Below are 16,542 nucleotides of genomic sequence, written 5' to 3' on the forward strand. Positions count from 1 at the left end.
GTGCAACACTCTGCCCCACTTCATATGGAATAGAATCTGAGATGGGTGCAGCCTGCTCTTCTTGAAATGTATCATCCGACTAGAGGAGGTCTATCACATTTATGCTAACTTGGAGACCATCCTGGAAGGAGGATGCCCAATCGCTCAAATAAGGATGAACCTGTACATCCTGCCTGCGGAGAAATGCTGCACCTACAACCATGAGAAGGTCCTGGGAGCCATCACGAAAACTGAAGGGCATCACCCAAAACTGCAACAATGTCCCAGAATTGAAAACCTCAGGTATTTCTGACGCAGAAGTCAAACAATTACAAAAGTAAGCCTTCTTGAGGTCTAGGGAAGTTAGGTATTCCCCTACTCAAACTGACGCAATCACCTTTTTCTTTTTTTTAATGTAAGGAAAGATGAGACTAAAAGGGAGGAGTTGGAGTGCGGAGGGAGTGACGCAGCATCATCAGGTATGAACCCTGAGCACCAAGGCATTCCCTTGCTCATCTGGGAGCAAGGCCAAGCACTGGACCAGGAGGAAGCCCAGGACAAATATCCAGGAGCTGCAGAGCACATCCACCTCCACCTGCCAGAGACAGTGGAGGAGTGGCCTAGTGGTTAGGGTGGTGGACTCTGGTCCTGAGGAAGTGAGTTTGATTCCCACTTCAGGCACAGGCAGCTCCTTGTGACTCTGGGCAAGTCACTTAACCCTCCATTGCCCCATGTAAGCCGCATTGAGCCTGCCATGAGTGGGAAAGCGCGGGGTACAAATGTAACAAAAATAAAAAGTAAAAATACTAAGAACATATGTATTGCCGTAGCGAGACAGACCGAAGGTTGATCAAGTCCACTATCCCATTTCCGACACTGGCCAATCCACGTGACAAGTACCTGGCAAGTTCCCAGAACAATAAAGCAGACTTTATGCTGCTTATACTAGAAATAAGCAGTGGATTTTCCCAAGTCCATCTTAATAATGGCTTCTGGACTTTTCTTTAAGGAAATTATCCAAACCTTTTTTAAACCCTGCTAAGTTAACTGCTTTTTACCATATTCTGTGGCAACGCATTCCAGAGTTTAATTACACTGAATGTCAGGCGTTCATACTGATTATATAGAGCACAGCACAATTCTGTATTTTCTATCTCCACATGCTGGTCAATGAACATAACCTACATCTTCTGGAGTAGCTTAGGAGGATGCAAAGGAAACAGATAATTCTTGCACTCAAACACAACAAATTACAAGGAAAACAAAATAAAGCTGGCACCCAGAGCTGAAACTCTAGATTCCAAAGCCAGAAATTTCTGGTGCTGCTTTTCTGAAGGAAAAATAGATAACTTTTATTTTTTATTTAAGATAAATGTTCTTCAAAATTTTAGGATCAAGTTTTCTTAAATGACAAAAAAAAAACGGAACTTAAATATTTTTGTACTATAAAAAAAACAGATATACACTGAAATTTATAAATTTAGCATTTATGAAGACCAGGATCCTACCTCTTAACAGAAGAAGATTAATTGGGTTAAATGATAAGTCCTTCCCAGTCACCTCAAGACCCTCTCCCTCCCTCTGATCATATCCTTATCCTCACTTGTCCCTTCAGGGGCCAATGAGCCTCACCTTGGTCACATGCTGAGAGAACTGGCAGAAGGCCTGGTGCCACGGACACTGCTCCAGCAGCACACAAAGGTCAGTGTAGGTGAACCAACCTCTCCTTCTGCCCTGCTGCTCTGCCACCCTGACAAGAGAACAGAGGAGGAGGAATTAGTCACACAATCCTGCAGCTGGCTCAAGTTCAATCATTTTTATTTCATATTCTAAACACAATAGCATAAATACAATTACCAAATCATTAACACACATAATCAAATTACAAGGAAAGAGGAATAAAGGACAAACATGGAAGGCAGCCCAGGCAAGCAGGTTGTGACCCCCAACCAGCAGATAGAGGCAGATAACACTGACATCACGTATAGTACAAGTTTATCTTGTTGAGCAGACTGGATGGATCGTACAGGTCTTTATCTGCCATCAGCTACTATGTTACTGTATGTTGTTATGTTCAAGGAACGGTGAGGCCCTGAAATATGCCAGTACTAGCCGTTGAGCCCGTAAAAACGGGCTGGTATTGAGGTTTTCCTCCCCCCGCGGTCACCACCGCTCCCCTCCCCCCCCGCGAAGTCGCCACCGCTCCCCCCCCCCCTCGAAGTCGTCGCTGCCGCCACCCCTCCACCCGGCCCGGGCCCTCTCTTCCCTTCTGAACTTACACATCCATTCGCCGAACGCAGCAACGCACATCAGCTGAGCTGCAGTGAGCCCTTCCTTCTCTGCCTGTGTGTGTCCCGCCCTCGCTGACGTTACGTCACAGGAGGGCGGGGCCACAGGCAAAGAAGGAAGGGCTCACTGCAGCTCAGCTGATGTGCGTTGCTGCGTTCGGCGAATGGATGTGTAAGTTCAGAAGGGAAGAGAGGGCCCAGGCCGGGTGGAGGGGTGGCGGCAGCGACTCCGAGTGGGGGGGGGGGGGGAGTGGTAGCAACCTCGGCGGTGCAGTTTCCCTCTCTGTCCCGCCCCCCCCCATCACGTATTGACGCGGGGGCGGGACAGAGAGGGAAGTCTCTACTGCGCATTTGCGAGTGAGTACGGTCACTCGCCGTTTATATGTTTGATTCTCAGCCTCCAGCTATTTGTAGCTGGACTGGTAGAACAGGATTGCTGGTTGGCTTGGCTCCCGATGGCCAGGTGGTTGAACCTCTCAGGTCAGATCAGACCTTTATCTTACCTGAACCGGTCAGGAAAGCCCTATGATCTACAGGCCTCAATCCTGGTGGGCTGTGCGGCCCTGCAGGGCCTCTGCCTAGGGTGGTAAATAGGTGGTCTTCTACACCTCCCTCCCTCTTCCCTGCTGGAGAGAACTGTAGAATCTCCAGGTTCTGGCTGGTTTCCTCGGCTAGATAAAGCCTGTAGATAAGAACAAGCTGCAGACTGAAGGCAGCGAGCTGCAATGAGCTTCCTCTCCCGTGTGCTGGGCAGAAGAGGTTGTGGCAGTGCAATTATATACTATCTTTGCAGCTGAATACCATAAAGAAAAATACAGCCTTCCTACCCTTAGTTCCTGCAGTAGTACCAACTGCAACAGCAGCCAAAACTCCCAGCCTGTGAGGTCCAGAAGAAACAGGACCTTCACGTTTATTACTGCTGAAAGCCTTACACTTGTCTTGGCTCATTCTGTAAGGTGTGAGATCTTACTTTTATTTATTTTCACTATTTAGCAGTTTACAGTTTCTTTACAGGTACTACTAGCACTGCCCCTAATGGAATCACAATCTAAGTAGTATATTGTACCTGGGGCAATGGAGGGTTAAATGACTTGCCCAGGGTCACGTAGACCTGCAGAAGGAATTTAACTTGATTCCCAGGATCTCAGCCCACTACCGACCGTTAGCCAGCAGTGGGAATCAAACCCGACTGCCCAGGTCTGCAACCCGCTGCACTGACCATTAGGCCACTCCTCTCTCACATCAATCAGAGGACAACTCTGAGACATTTACATATGATAATAAGACTTTACTGATCACCTACTCGTCTGCACCCTGTGTTCTGATTCCTCCCCTCCCCATAAGCAGGGACATTTTTGAAACATTTTCTGGAAAATGAGTAGGCACAAAGGGATAAGTTTTCAATAATGCATTTAATGATGTAATATCAAACACACACTAAAAGAAGCCAATTATGAAACAGAGGATGCTCAGAAAGTGTTAAAATCCGAGCGTAACCTTGCTAAATATACATAAAACAAATAAGCCATTTATACACAGAATTTTTGATAAATAAACTTGTGCATAGCATCTGAGGTGGATGAAAAGCAACTCAACCTCATACAGCCAATCTATCGCCAACTCCCAAGTTAGTTTTTCAAACTCCTTTTAAAGGGAAGTAAAGTCGAGCATGTCAGCTATTGCTGTAACCAACTGGTTCACTATGAATCCCAGACCACATGGAGATATTAGCAGAGCATGGGAAGTTTCTCCATATTTTCCCATCACACAGCAACCAAAGAAATTGGCAGCTGCTACTCCCTGCCCTCCCCACCCCACCAGAACCAGACAGACCCGGCCCTCTCCACCTACCGTCCTTCCATCCAACTGAGAACTTCCATGAACTCCTTCGGATCGGTATACAAGCTCCAGTCCTAGGGGTAGAAGGGGAGCACATGGTTATAAAATAGGGCCATGCAGTCCTGCCACAAAAATCCTCAAACCCAGCCTGAAAACTCTAAACATGAATGCTTTCGTTCAGCTACACTAACGCTGTGCGACCTTCAGCAAGTCATTCTCTCCTCCTGTTCCTCCTTTTCGGCAGCTGATCTTAAGCAGGAACAAGTCTTGCAGCTACCTTTCTGAAAACTTTCATACAATCCAGCACCCGAAATCTCAAGGAGGACCATCACTTTCAAGGCAACAGCACCTGGGCAACAAGCTGGAATCCATCAGACAGAAGGTGCTCAATAACATCTTTAACACTGGCTACATGGCAGTAAGATGGCACGAGAGGACAACAGAAGGTTCCTGCAGCTTCCTCTTACCAGGCTGCCCACATTGCAAACCTACACGATATGGCGAGAGCTACACTTCCGCTGCACCAGAGAACTATGGCTACAAAAAACAATCTAGCATCAAACCATCAAAACTGACAAAGCTCTCTGTGTACATACATAAGTACATAAGCACTGCCACGCTGGGAAAAGACCAAAGGTACATCAAGCCCAGCACTCCGTCTCCGACAGTGGCCAATCCAGGCCCCAAGAACCTGGCAAAACCCCCAAATTTAATAACGATCAATGGACTTTTCCTTCAGGAATCTGTCCAGACCCCCTTTAAACTCAGCAAGGCCAGCTGCCGTCACTAACCCCCACCCCAAAGCACATTACAGGTTCCTCTCACATTCACAAAGAACTCTGTAATTCACATTAACTCGTGCTAAGATCTCACAGTTTTAACTGCATTCACTGCTGGGGAGAGGGGGGGTTATCCAAGGAACCACTCACAAACCTCTGTCACTGGGGCGCATGGGCCTGTACACCACATGGCAGAGGGGACCCCCCACCCCCCCAAAAAAAAGAATCATCATTAGCAAAATGAAGGAGGCAGCTTCTGTCATCTAATCCCACAATCTAACCCCAGCCCATAAGTGGCTTGGTGGTGGCTTACAATGGCACGGAGGAAGTTCATCTCCAAGGTATTCACAGTCTGTACATCCAGTTTCCCTGCTGCTCCCCACTCGTCATTAAACACCTCCTCCTCTTCGCCTTCATCATACAAGTATTTACTGGCAACCATCTGCAATCAATACAAGAGAAGTAGAGGTCACACACCAGAAGAGAGGAACAGCACGGAGAGACTGCATACCAGGGATAGGAGGCAGCGGAACATGGAGACAGGAAGTTGTCATTATGGTCCAGAGGTCAGCATTACATTGTGAGCCTTACTGAAGATTCAGGGCCTACCCAGAGGTCTCTGGGAAATAATGCAAGCAGCTCTGAGGTTCCTCCCCTCACTAGTCTGGTGACGTCAATACAGATAGCCAGAATGTCTCCTATCCTTTTGGGTGTAGTTTAAGGGCCAGATGCACTAAACAATCGTTAGAGCCCTTCCCTTACCGATTCCCTTAATGAATCGGTAAGAAACGGGCATGCATTAAGGGAATGAAAATGAGCTGCTCCTTGTAGCTCACTTGCATTCTCTATTTCATCGTTCAACAGTCGGTAAGAAACGGGCATGCATTAAGGGAATGAAAATGAGCTGCTCCTTGTAGCTCACTTGCATTCTCTATTTCATCGTTCAACAGTCGGTAAGAAACGGGCATGCATTAAGGGAATGAAAATGAGCTGCTCCTTGTAGCTCACTTGCATTCTCTATTCCATCGTTAAACAGTCGGCCAATCAGCCGGTCGAGCATGCGCAGAGCAGCCAAGCGTTATGCTGGCTGCTCTGCGCATGCCAAATATGCCTCCCTGTGCCGTCCGAAAACGCCGTGCTGCTCACCCCCTCTGATGCGGCTCGATCCAGAAGACAGTGCAGTTGAGTACGCCCATCCAAAAAAAAAAACCGTCCATTTTGGCCATCATTCCCCCTGCAATAATAAAAACGTCTTTTTTGGCAGTGCTTCACTCAGCTGAGAGACCAGGAAGTCTCTGAGCCAATCACAGCGCATTTAGCTCAGCTGAACGCCTTGTGATTGGCTCAGGGACTTCCAGGTCTCAGCTGAGTGAAGCACTGCCAAAAAAGACGTTTTTATTATTGCGGGGGGGGGGGGGGGGGTGATGAGCAGGGAAACCTTCAGGGTTCAGCAGCAGGGTTAAAGACTGCGGGGGGAGGGGGGGGGATGACTTTTTTTTTTTTTTGTTACTTTGGGCCAAGTTTTATTCCGCACAGCCCCAACAAGAGGTACAGACCTCTCGTTAGATTTTCCAGCGTTAAGGCAATCGGAAAAGGTTAGTGCACCTCATTACAATAGGGTTTCTACACAATTTGCTCATCTGCATTCCGTTTTCGTTAGCTGCTACAAGTCTTTAGTGCATGCCAGGGTTTACTACTTGCTCCTTAAGTTTAGTGCATCTGGCCCTAAGTCTCTTAACACCTGTGCTTTAGAGCAACAACAAAAAAAGACCAGAACCAGTGCACAGGACAATAGAAACCAGAGCACGGTCTCCTGGGAATTCACACCTCCTTTGTAATCAGGAGACACGAGATCAAACAAACCCATTTATAACACAGGAATATGCTGAAAAAAGAAAGTTCAGGGATATAAAGATTCGTACACACCCAGGACAGACAGACATTGAGACCCACACCCACAAGCCCCATCATAGCTGGAGGCTATTTTCTAGGAAAGCTACACCCCCCCCAGCCCCAACAAAAAGGACAGACTCTCATTCACTGATAGGTACACAGGGAATCAGAGGAACACAGACGCAGCTGTAATACCTTTCTGCCCTAAGTGCTGTACGCCTATTTCTAGAAAAAGGAGAAATTAGGTCTTACCTGATCATTTTCTTTCCATTAGTTCTTCACTCCTCGCACTCCCAGCGGGGGCTGCCATGAACAAAGACGCACTGCGCTACACACTAGCTTGTCTTTCGTGCGCTTTTTTTTTAAACCGGAGCGCAGCACAACTCGACCATAAAGCTCTTTTTTTTTTTTCTTTTTTGTGAGCACAGACACAAATCGTTCCCAAGGACGTCCCAAGGCCCAAAGCACAGCAGAGAACACACTACCCCGGGTCCATGCTCCCAGAGGACACAGCCACCCCCCTGCCACGGCAGGGCACAGCACCGCCAGCCCACCAAACTCACTGCGCTGCCTGCACTGTTCCTTATCTTCTGAAGCAGACTGGTTGCTGAGCAGACTCCCATAAAAACGCAGAACGCTCCAGGGGGGAAAGCACGACAGGCACCCAGCACCACCAGGTATATCTGCCCACTATGCTCAACTGGGACCAGGAGCAAGGCCTCAGAACCAGAGACAGAGGAAGTCTGTCCATCCACCTGCTGGAGATAGAAGATACTGAGGAGCTGAGCTGCTAGCAGGGAGCTATGTAGTGGTGCTCAGTTCTGTATTCTCTATCTCCACCTGCTGGTCGATGGACATAACTACCCACTTGTCCTGGAATAGCGGGAATGAACATAATGGAAAAATACATTTTTCCAAGCCGCACTGGTGTGTTGTATTATTGTGCTACAAACCCACTGCCTCTGAGAAGTGGTCCCCGGACCAAAGAAAGGAGCCCAGATCCAGACAAATGCCAAAGCTGACATCTGACGAGACCAAAACTAACAGAAGTGAGAAGGAGAGAGTGATAACATACCAGGGGATGAGGCGTGAAGTAGGACAGACTGCATTCCAGAAATGTGGGCAGGGGTGAGAGAGAAAGAATACAGAAACGGAAAAGAACAAGACAAAATAAGAGGGCATGGAGGAGCGCAAGGAGAGAACGACACAACACAGGAGAGCACAAGGTGGAACAAAGAGGGCACAAAGCAGTGCAAGTGTGTTGCTGCAGCCAAGAAAGCAAATAGAATGTTAGGTATTATTAGGAAAGGAATGGAAAACAAAAATGGGGACGTTATAATGCCTTTGTATCACTCCATGGTGCGACCGCACCTCGAATACTGTGTTCAATTCTGGTCGCCACATCTCAAAAAAGATATAGTGGAATTAGAAAAGGTGCAGAGAAGGGCGACGAAAATGATAAAGGGGATGGGACGACTTCCCTATGAGGAAAGGCTAAAGCGGCTAGGGCTCTTCAGCTTGGAGAAAAGGCGACTGAGGGGAGATATGATAGAGGTCTATAAAATAATGAGTGGAGTTGAACGGAATTGTCTGTTTACCCTTTCCAAAAGTACTAGGACTATGGGGCATGCGATGAAGCTACAATGTAGTAAATTTAAAACGAATCGGAGAAAATGTTTCTTCACTCAACGTGTAATTAAACTCTGGAATTTGTTGCGGTTAGCTTAGCAGAGTTTTAAAAAGGTTCGGATGGCTTCCTAAAGGTAAAGTCCATAGACCGTTATTAAATGGACTTGGGGAAAACCCACTATTTCTGGGATAAGCAGTATAAAATGTTTTGTACATTTTTGGGATCTTGATGGGTATTTGTGACCTGGATTGGTCACTGTTGGAAACAGGATGCTGGGCTTGATGGACCTTTGGTCTTTCCCAGTATGGCAATACTTTATTTATTTATTTAGATTTTGCTCACACCTTTTCCAGTAGTAGCTCAAGGTGAGTCACATTAAGGTACTCTGGATATTTCTCTGTCCCAAGAGGGATCACAATCTAATTTTGTACCTGAGGCAATGGAGGGTTAAGTGACTTGTCCAAGATCACAATGAGCAGCAGTGGGATTTGAACCGGCCACTTCTGGATTGCAAGACCGGTGCTCTAACCACTAGGCCACTCCACTTATGTACTTATGTAACAGAGTGTGAACGAAGTAGCACAGTAGGGTGCGGAAGAGCACAAGGAGAGGATGAGAGAGAACAGGAGGGCACAAAGCAGAAGGAGAGAGCAAGGTTCAGCATCAGGATCCTTTTTAGCTCTGTTTTGCAACACTCCCCTCCTCCCCATCTGGTCTGCTAATGCAATACTAGGTCCATGGCTTCTTCCAGAACACTGTTAACAAGAACCTTCACTAGGTACCTGTCACTTAGTCACTATGGCCAGCGCTCTCTACTGGCTCTGTAGAGTCCTCAGCTCTACCAACCCAGGGAGCAAAAGGCCCAGCGTACAGGGAAACTTGCACATGGCAGTGCACAGCACTAGAACCAAGCACTGGGTGGTCCCTAGGAATTCGTCTCCTTCCTACCCTTTCTGTACTTTCTTAATTTATTATACTGGTTTCTTTTGTTATTTTTATTCTGGTAGTTTAACTACTTGAGGACCAGTCCTCAGACTCTCTGCTTTGCTATGAACATTAGACGTAACTTTAACAGGATTATATGTACATAAGTTGCTATGGGTATAGAGCCTCTACAAACAAGTACGCCAGCTTTTTGTGTGCGTAAATTTCCATAGAAAACATGCAAAAATTAAAAAACAAACAAACCCTGCACTAAGGATTCTCTGTGCTTATTCTAGCCAGGGTTTAACTTCTGGGGGAATGGCTTGAAATGTGATTCCACCATTTTTTTTCCCAGGTGCCAGACCAAAAGGGCTGGTTCTGCTCCAGGTCCTTCCTTCCAAGCAGCCTGCAGGGAAGGGGGTGAGCCTGGAGAACAGTCACTCTGCTTCTTAATCCAGCCCCTCTTCCCATCCCCTTTCCTGGCTCCAGAATTCCACTTCCTTCAGAATCCCTGGTGGCAGGAGGATGGAAATGAAGCACTGAGATAACTTGCATGGGGCAGCAGCTACAGCCCTTAAACCCAATGGTAGTACTATATTAGGCTGGGTGAGTGACATGGTAGACGGGAGTCTGGGTGCTGGGTTCTCTACGTGGGAAATTAAACTGAAAATCACTGCTGGGCAGCCCAGATAGGCCCCATATCATGACCCCTTGTTCTAGTAACTCTCTTCCACAGGAAAAAAAGAAAAGCAGCCTGCTGTTTTTGCCTGTCCTAGCTGTGTTACCACTTGGCTGCTTGTCTGCTCACCATGGAGATCAGGAAGAGGTCAGATGACGAGATCTGTTGCAGGTATTCAGGGTTCCGGTGCCGGAGTCGCTCAATATAAACCAGTGCCAACATCATGGAGCAAGGGGAGATACAGGCTTCTCTGAAAGGACAGAAAACATAGGCATCATCAGAGAGAAGGGAGGAAAATAGGAGAGACCTCCCAAAGAGAGGGTGGAGGCGGGAAGAGATAAACCTCCCAGTGTAAGCAGAAAGGCAGGAACCTCCCACTGTGAGCAGAAGCACAGGCTCCATCTTCACAGCAGAGCTGACCACCATCTCTACATCCATTGTTTCTCACTATATTGATTGTTAGGTCTTCTTACAGAGACAAAGGATACCTTCATGAACAACACTAAAGGACATACCGACATACCAAAACTACACACATACCGAGATACGTGGGAGGCATACTTCTTCTGTAGTCTGCGGATCGGGCTTGGAGCAGTGTTCTGAAGCAGCTCCACAGCAATGTCTGAAAAAGAAACCACATTTGTTAAAGAACAGCTCAAGAAATCAACTGTTCCACCAGCAGTGTTTGGCTCAGGGATCTCAGAAAATCTCTTCAGGTACCTTTTTAAAGAGAGATAGTAAATTGAAAGTACTTGGTGTAATTCTTGATTTAGGGCTCTTATGATCAGATCAATGCTCTGGTAAGGAAGTTTGAGTCCTAGAGGATTCCATACAATTGCGCAGTCAATCTTATTCCAATTACTGGACTATAATTCCTTATATTGTAGTATAAACATCATTTGCATCGGCTTCAAGTTTTACAGAACTCAGCCGCTAGGCTGATTTTTGGTTTGGGCAAGTATAGCGAGGTTAGGCCTCTTTTCAAAGATTTACACTGGCCGAGGCTAGAATCTCGAATCCGCTTTAAAATAGCCTGATTTATAAATGTATTTATGGCATGAATTCAGTTATGGTCTCAGAGGTCATTTACGGAGTTTTAAAAACCCGACAGGATATTCCCTCCATAAAAAAAACTAAGATTGAAGTCTAACTGGGAACATTCTTTCACTTTTCAAGGCTCAGGGATATGGAATAACCTACCAGTGTGATCTTTATCATAAGTCTCTAAAAATGTGTTTTCTTTGTAATTTTTTTTTTCTACAGGATTAAACTACAGACTGTAATTTGTATATTCTGACTAGGATACATTACTCATTTGTGATCTGATTTGAATCAACAGTTAAAAGCAGCATAAAACTCTCGGCTACCAGATGTGCTGTTTCCCTTTAGAAACCCAAGACTCACCTGCCACGGGGCTGGAGAGATTGTCTAAGCTGCAGTCTTCCTCCCAGCCATAGTAGAGACGTTTGCACACTCTCTCACTCAGCTCTTGGTGCCCTGATAGAAACTATAGGGAGAGCAAACAAAGAAATGTAAGCAATAATATTGAGAGAGTCTGCTCCAGTCCAGCAGTCGCTACAGAGAAAAGTGACGGGTCAGGTCATCTGCAGGTTTAGTCCTCAAAGCACAAAAGCAGCGAGTGAGAAGAAGTGACAGCAGTTATCAGCACAAAGATCCAGTCTGCCGCCCCTTCATCTACGGCTGCCCTCCAGAGCAGTTACAAGCATAGGGGAGTCTCACAAGGACTAACACTGAGCACCTCAGCCTCCCTCCTGTCTGGTGTCACATGCAGTAAAATCCTTGCTCGCACAGTTTCCACACTGTCCACACTAGGTACTTTGCAGTTTCCACCAGTTCTCAAAAGGTTTCACTTGGAAGCCCACTGCAGGCATAAAGCACCCACGGGCATGACCACCTGTGCTTTGGGGTGGTAGGATCGTCATGATATCTGGGTGTTATTTTTCCTTCCTCCCCTCCAACCTAAGCGTGTCGCCCGGAAAGTTGCTTCACTATAAGGGGGTCAGGGTGCCTCTCCTCGAAAGGCCCATCGGCACGTATGTTGTCCCTGTTTAAGAGAACATATCTGCTTTATAATAAAACACTTACACTGATCCCCACCAAACCAAGCAACTTTCAAGAGCCGCTTCTATCACTTGCGACAGCTACACCGCCTGTCTCCTTACACTGAGAAAACAAGTCTTATCCCAGTTGTGCATGCCATGATAACATCAAGACTAGATTACTGTAATGCACTCTACATTGGTATGACTATAAAGGGTTTGCACCAGCGCTAATTAATACAGAATGCTGCAGCAAGACTTACAGAAGTGACCACATCACACCAGTTTTGCAAAAACTTCACTGGCTACCAGTGAACTACAGGGCTAAATTTAAAACTCTTTGTTTGATCTTCAAGGAAATGGCCCCAAGTACTTGAAGAACAGGATGACCCTCTACATACCTCCAAGGACACTAAGGTCCTCCCAAGGACTTTCACTAACTACACCCTCTCCAAAAGACATTACACGATGTGACACCCGCAAGCGAGCCTTCTCCGGAGTAGCCCCCACACACACTCAGGAAAGCACTCTCTGAAAGGCTCTGCTCAACACAAGACTATATTTCAGGAAGCAGGTGAAAACGGATCTTCACCCAGGCCTTTAAACAGGAGAAACAACTGGCTTAATGCTCACTCGCACAAGGACTAGCACCAGCTACACATACTACGAAACATGTGAAGTATACATCCCATCATAATTCTGGTTTTGTTCAGTGCAATGTTGGAACTCCCTTCCTTTGGGGTCGAGACTGGTAGAATCGCATTTATGTTTCTGTAATTTGTTAACGGCTCACTTGTTTTCCATTTACTTAATGTCATTTTGGTGCTTATTGTATTAGGATAGTTATGATCAGTTATATATAAAATTATAGTTTTTGTATTTTTCTTCCTAGTAATGGCCTAGCTCTTATCTAAATTGTAATCCGCATTGATCATTAGTTGGTGTATAGCGGAATACAAATTCTGTTGTATTGTACTGTAGCAGGAGATGCTTATCCATTCCTACTCGAGCTGAGATTATATTCATTCACCTTTCGGACTTCACGTACAACTTTCTTTAAATTAGTCCCTTATTTTCTTACTCCTGTTACTCTATCTTATCTATCTATATGTCCCATCTTTGCTTATACCCTATGCTGTCTATTAAAAGGTGTGTATTGTGTTGCTATAATGTAGAGTACTATGCCATACTGTGTATTGCTGTTTAAATATTTTTATTGATGTAATTGTCTATTGCTTATGTTTGACTTATTCTTGCTGTACACCACCTTGAATGAATTCCTTCAAAAAAGCAATTTACAGTTTAAGACTTTCTATACCGCCCATACTGACACACAGAACAGGGCAGTGTACAATTTGCAAGTTAAAAATGTATATAGACAAAGAAAGGAAAAGGAACTTGTCCCGAAATGCCCAGAACCTACTGGGGGGAGCAGCGTAACCCTTCAGCCACCTAAAGGGTCTGTCCAAGTAATACCTGGGCATGTGCTCTATACTAGTATACCCTTCCACCCGCCTGAGGGGTCCCACTTGCCTCTGGGCGAGTCTCCCACCTGCAAATTATTTCCCCAGTGGTTTCTAAGGACACTGGGACCACAATCTCAGGGGTCCCACAGTTCCCAGAAAGCACCCACAGGCCAAGCACACAATAGAGTCCACTACTGAAGGACCGCGTTTGCTCACTAGAGCATTTTTTTGTCCTCTATTGTGAAGGGGATCACACGGCTTTGCAGTTCATTGATCTTCTTAACTGTATTGTCTTTACAATATCACCGCATGTTGTCTGCTGTTTCTTGCGACCCCTGAGGCAGGCGCTGTGCGCCGAAACACGGAACCGTGTCGGGTCCATTCAAGTACTGTTTCTTCAACATATGATTAAAGACTTCAATCCCCTTTTTTTGGAGGCCATTGGTGCTTTTTGTTTTTTGTCTGTGCTTTGCTCCCTCTCTCAGTTTCACTACAAATTATTCCATGAAGCAGGGGCAGTAATATAGAAGGCACTGTGCCTAGTAGTCTCAAGGTGAGCCTGTTTTGGTCCTGGAAGGACTAATCGGTAGTCATTGATTGAGCATAAAACTCTTGCTGGGGTGTATGGGATTGTAAGAGACTCTAAATAATTTGAGACGTCCAGCTTAATTGCCTTAAAAGTAATAATAATAATAATTTGTAAGTAATTCTTTGTTCAGTGGGTAACCAATGCTTTTCTTTAAACATCGGGGTAACATGATCTGATTTTTTTGCATGATATAATAACTTTATAGCAATATTTTAGATCAATTGCAACTTCTTTAACTGTGAAAGTGGTAGACCTGAATAAATGATGTTACAGTTGTCAAGGCCTTTTAAAGCTTAATATTCTTAAGGCTTTAATATCCAAGAAGTGTAACTTCAGCACACCCAGAAGTCTCTTTTCTTTTTCTGAAATTCACTTTATTGAATAAATGTAGATAGTTTATTCTGTCAGATGTTCAGAAGTTTATGCCGCAAGGCAAGAGGCTTCATAGTTCTGAGAGCTGCAAGGGTGGATGGAGGTAGAAATCTGAAGAAAGGAAGCTTGTTGCAGAGATGGGAGAGTGATTAAATAGCAGTTCAGGGATGAGGTGCCAGATTTGTGCAATATTTTATGAGAAAGAATGAACGAGGTAAAAAATGAGGGTTTTTTTTGGAGGGGGGTAGCAGGACATGTGTTCCTCCAAAGCACGTTGAATCCTTCTTAGTAGTTTGAGAGTTGCATTTATTTTTATTTGTTGCTTTTGTATCCCACATTTTCCCACCAATTTGCAGGCTCAACGTGGCTTACATTACACCGTAATGGCGATTGCCATTTCCAGATGGAGAATTACAGGTTGTATTACATTAAAGCAGATAAATGGTACAATAGAAAACAGAGAGGTATTGCATTGAAGTTCCTGAATGAGTTAGAGTAAGTTAGATAATCAAATATAGAAAGTTCATGTCCGGAATGAGAAACACAGTTCGATCCAGCATAATAGCTAAAGTGGTAATGTGTATTGTGTAACTTTATGAGTGACATCGACGGTTATAATCTGATGTAAAGAGTTCGTTTTCACCTAGTTCATGTGGCGACTAATTATCTCTTGTTTAGGATTGGTCGTTGTGGTATGCCTTCTTGAACAGGTTGGTTTTCAGTAGTTTTCAGAAGATTGTTAGGTCGTGCCTTGTTTTTATGGCCAGCGCGTTCCATATTTGCGTGCTTATATTGGAGAAGCTGGCTGCGTATGTGGATTTACATTTATATAAGCAAATGTGGTAGATGACAGTATATATAAGTGAAACATCCAAGCATTTCACTGAGTCTAACGGGGGGTGGGGGGGTAGGAGGTATGCATGGGAACATCAAAGTGAAATGCTTTGATGTTCCCAGGTATACCTCCTACCCACCCCCACCCTATTAGACTGTCAATGAAATGCTTGGATGTTTCACTTATATATACTGTCATCTACCAACATTTGCTTATTTCCGATCTGAGGAAGAAGGGCAACCTTCGAAAGCTAATCAAGAAATGTATTAAGTTATGTCCAATAAAAAAGGTATCATCTTATTTTCTTTTCCATGTTTTATTTTGTTTGATTTCTATTGATAATCTTAAGAGTGGACTAACACGGCTACCACACCTCTCTATTTAACATGTAGAATCCCAAAGAGTAGCAACATTCCATGTAGAAGAAGGGCAACCTTCGAAAGCTAATCAAGAAATGTATTAAGTTATGTCCAATAAAAAAAGGTATCATCTTATTTTCTTTTCCATGTTTTATTTTGTTTGATTTCTATTGATAATCTTAAGAGTGGACTAACACGGCTACCACACCTCTCTATTTAACATGTAGAATCCCAAAGAGTAGCAACATTCCATGTAGAAGAAGGGCAACCTTCGAAAGCTAATCAAGAAATGTATTAAGTTATGTCCAATAAAAAAAGGTATCATCTTATTTTCTTTTCCATGTTTTATTATGTTTGATTTCTATTGATTACTTTTAAAATTGGACTAACACGGCTACCACACCTCTCTGGCCCTATAAGAATAAGCTATACTGGGTCTGACCGATGGTTCATCTAATCCAGTATCCTGTTTCCAACAGTGTCCAGTCCAGGTGACAAGTACCTGACAGAAACCCAAATAGTAGCAACATTCCATACTTGTTCAGACATAGGAGCCAACTTTTCAACATTATTGGGGGTGCTAAGCCCAATGGAAATGACCCCTCCCTGGACACATACAAGGAATGTTCTCAATATTGGGGGTGCTCAGCACCCACAGAGTCGGCTCCAATGTGTTCAGAAAGAAAGAGAGAAAAAAAAAAAGTCAGATGCGGGGAGAAGATTGACCTCAGCCCAGGCTCAGATACAGATCTGGAGGCCGCTACTACTCTTCATTCACCCTTATCAAGCCAGGCCCAGGGTGCAACCGCGGCCTTTCCTGCAGTCCAAAGCCGGAAGGCCAATTAGGAAA

The 16,542-nt window shown here is 45.0% G+C and overlaps 1 protein-coding gene across 1 annotated transcript in view; it reads right to left on the bottom strand.

Annotated features, from left to right (window-relative positions):
• Positions 1–16,542, bottom strand: part of CNPPD1 (cyclin Pas1/PHO80 domain containing 1) — a 30,987-nt gene that overhangs the window by 14,204 nt on the left and 241 nt on the right. Inside the window, exons 2-7 of the mRNA XM_030209902.1 lie at positions 11,416–11,518; positions 10,552–10,633; positions 10,141–10,261; positions 5,199–5,327; positions 4,119–4,180; positions 1,612–1,729 (exon numbers count right to left, since the gene is read on the bottom strand). Of these exons, the coding sequence (XP_030065762.1) occupies positions 1,612–1,729; positions 4,119–4,180; positions 5,199–5,327; positions 10,141–10,261; positions 10,552–10,633; positions 11,416–11,518 (615 nt within the window). The remainder of the gene's footprint in view (positions 1–1,611; positions 1,730–4,118; positions 4,181–5,198; positions 5,328–10,140; positions 10,262–10,551; positions 10,634–11,415; positions 11,519–16,542) is intronic.

This window comes from Microcaecilia unicolor, chromosome 7 (assembly GCF_901765095.1).
Source record: "Microcaecilia unicolor chromosome 7, aMicUni1.1, whole genome shotgun sequence".
NCBI classification, from domain to species: domain Eukaryota; kingdom Metazoa; phylum Chordata; class Amphibia; order Gymnophiona; family Siphonopidae; genus Microcaecilia; species Microcaecilia unicolor.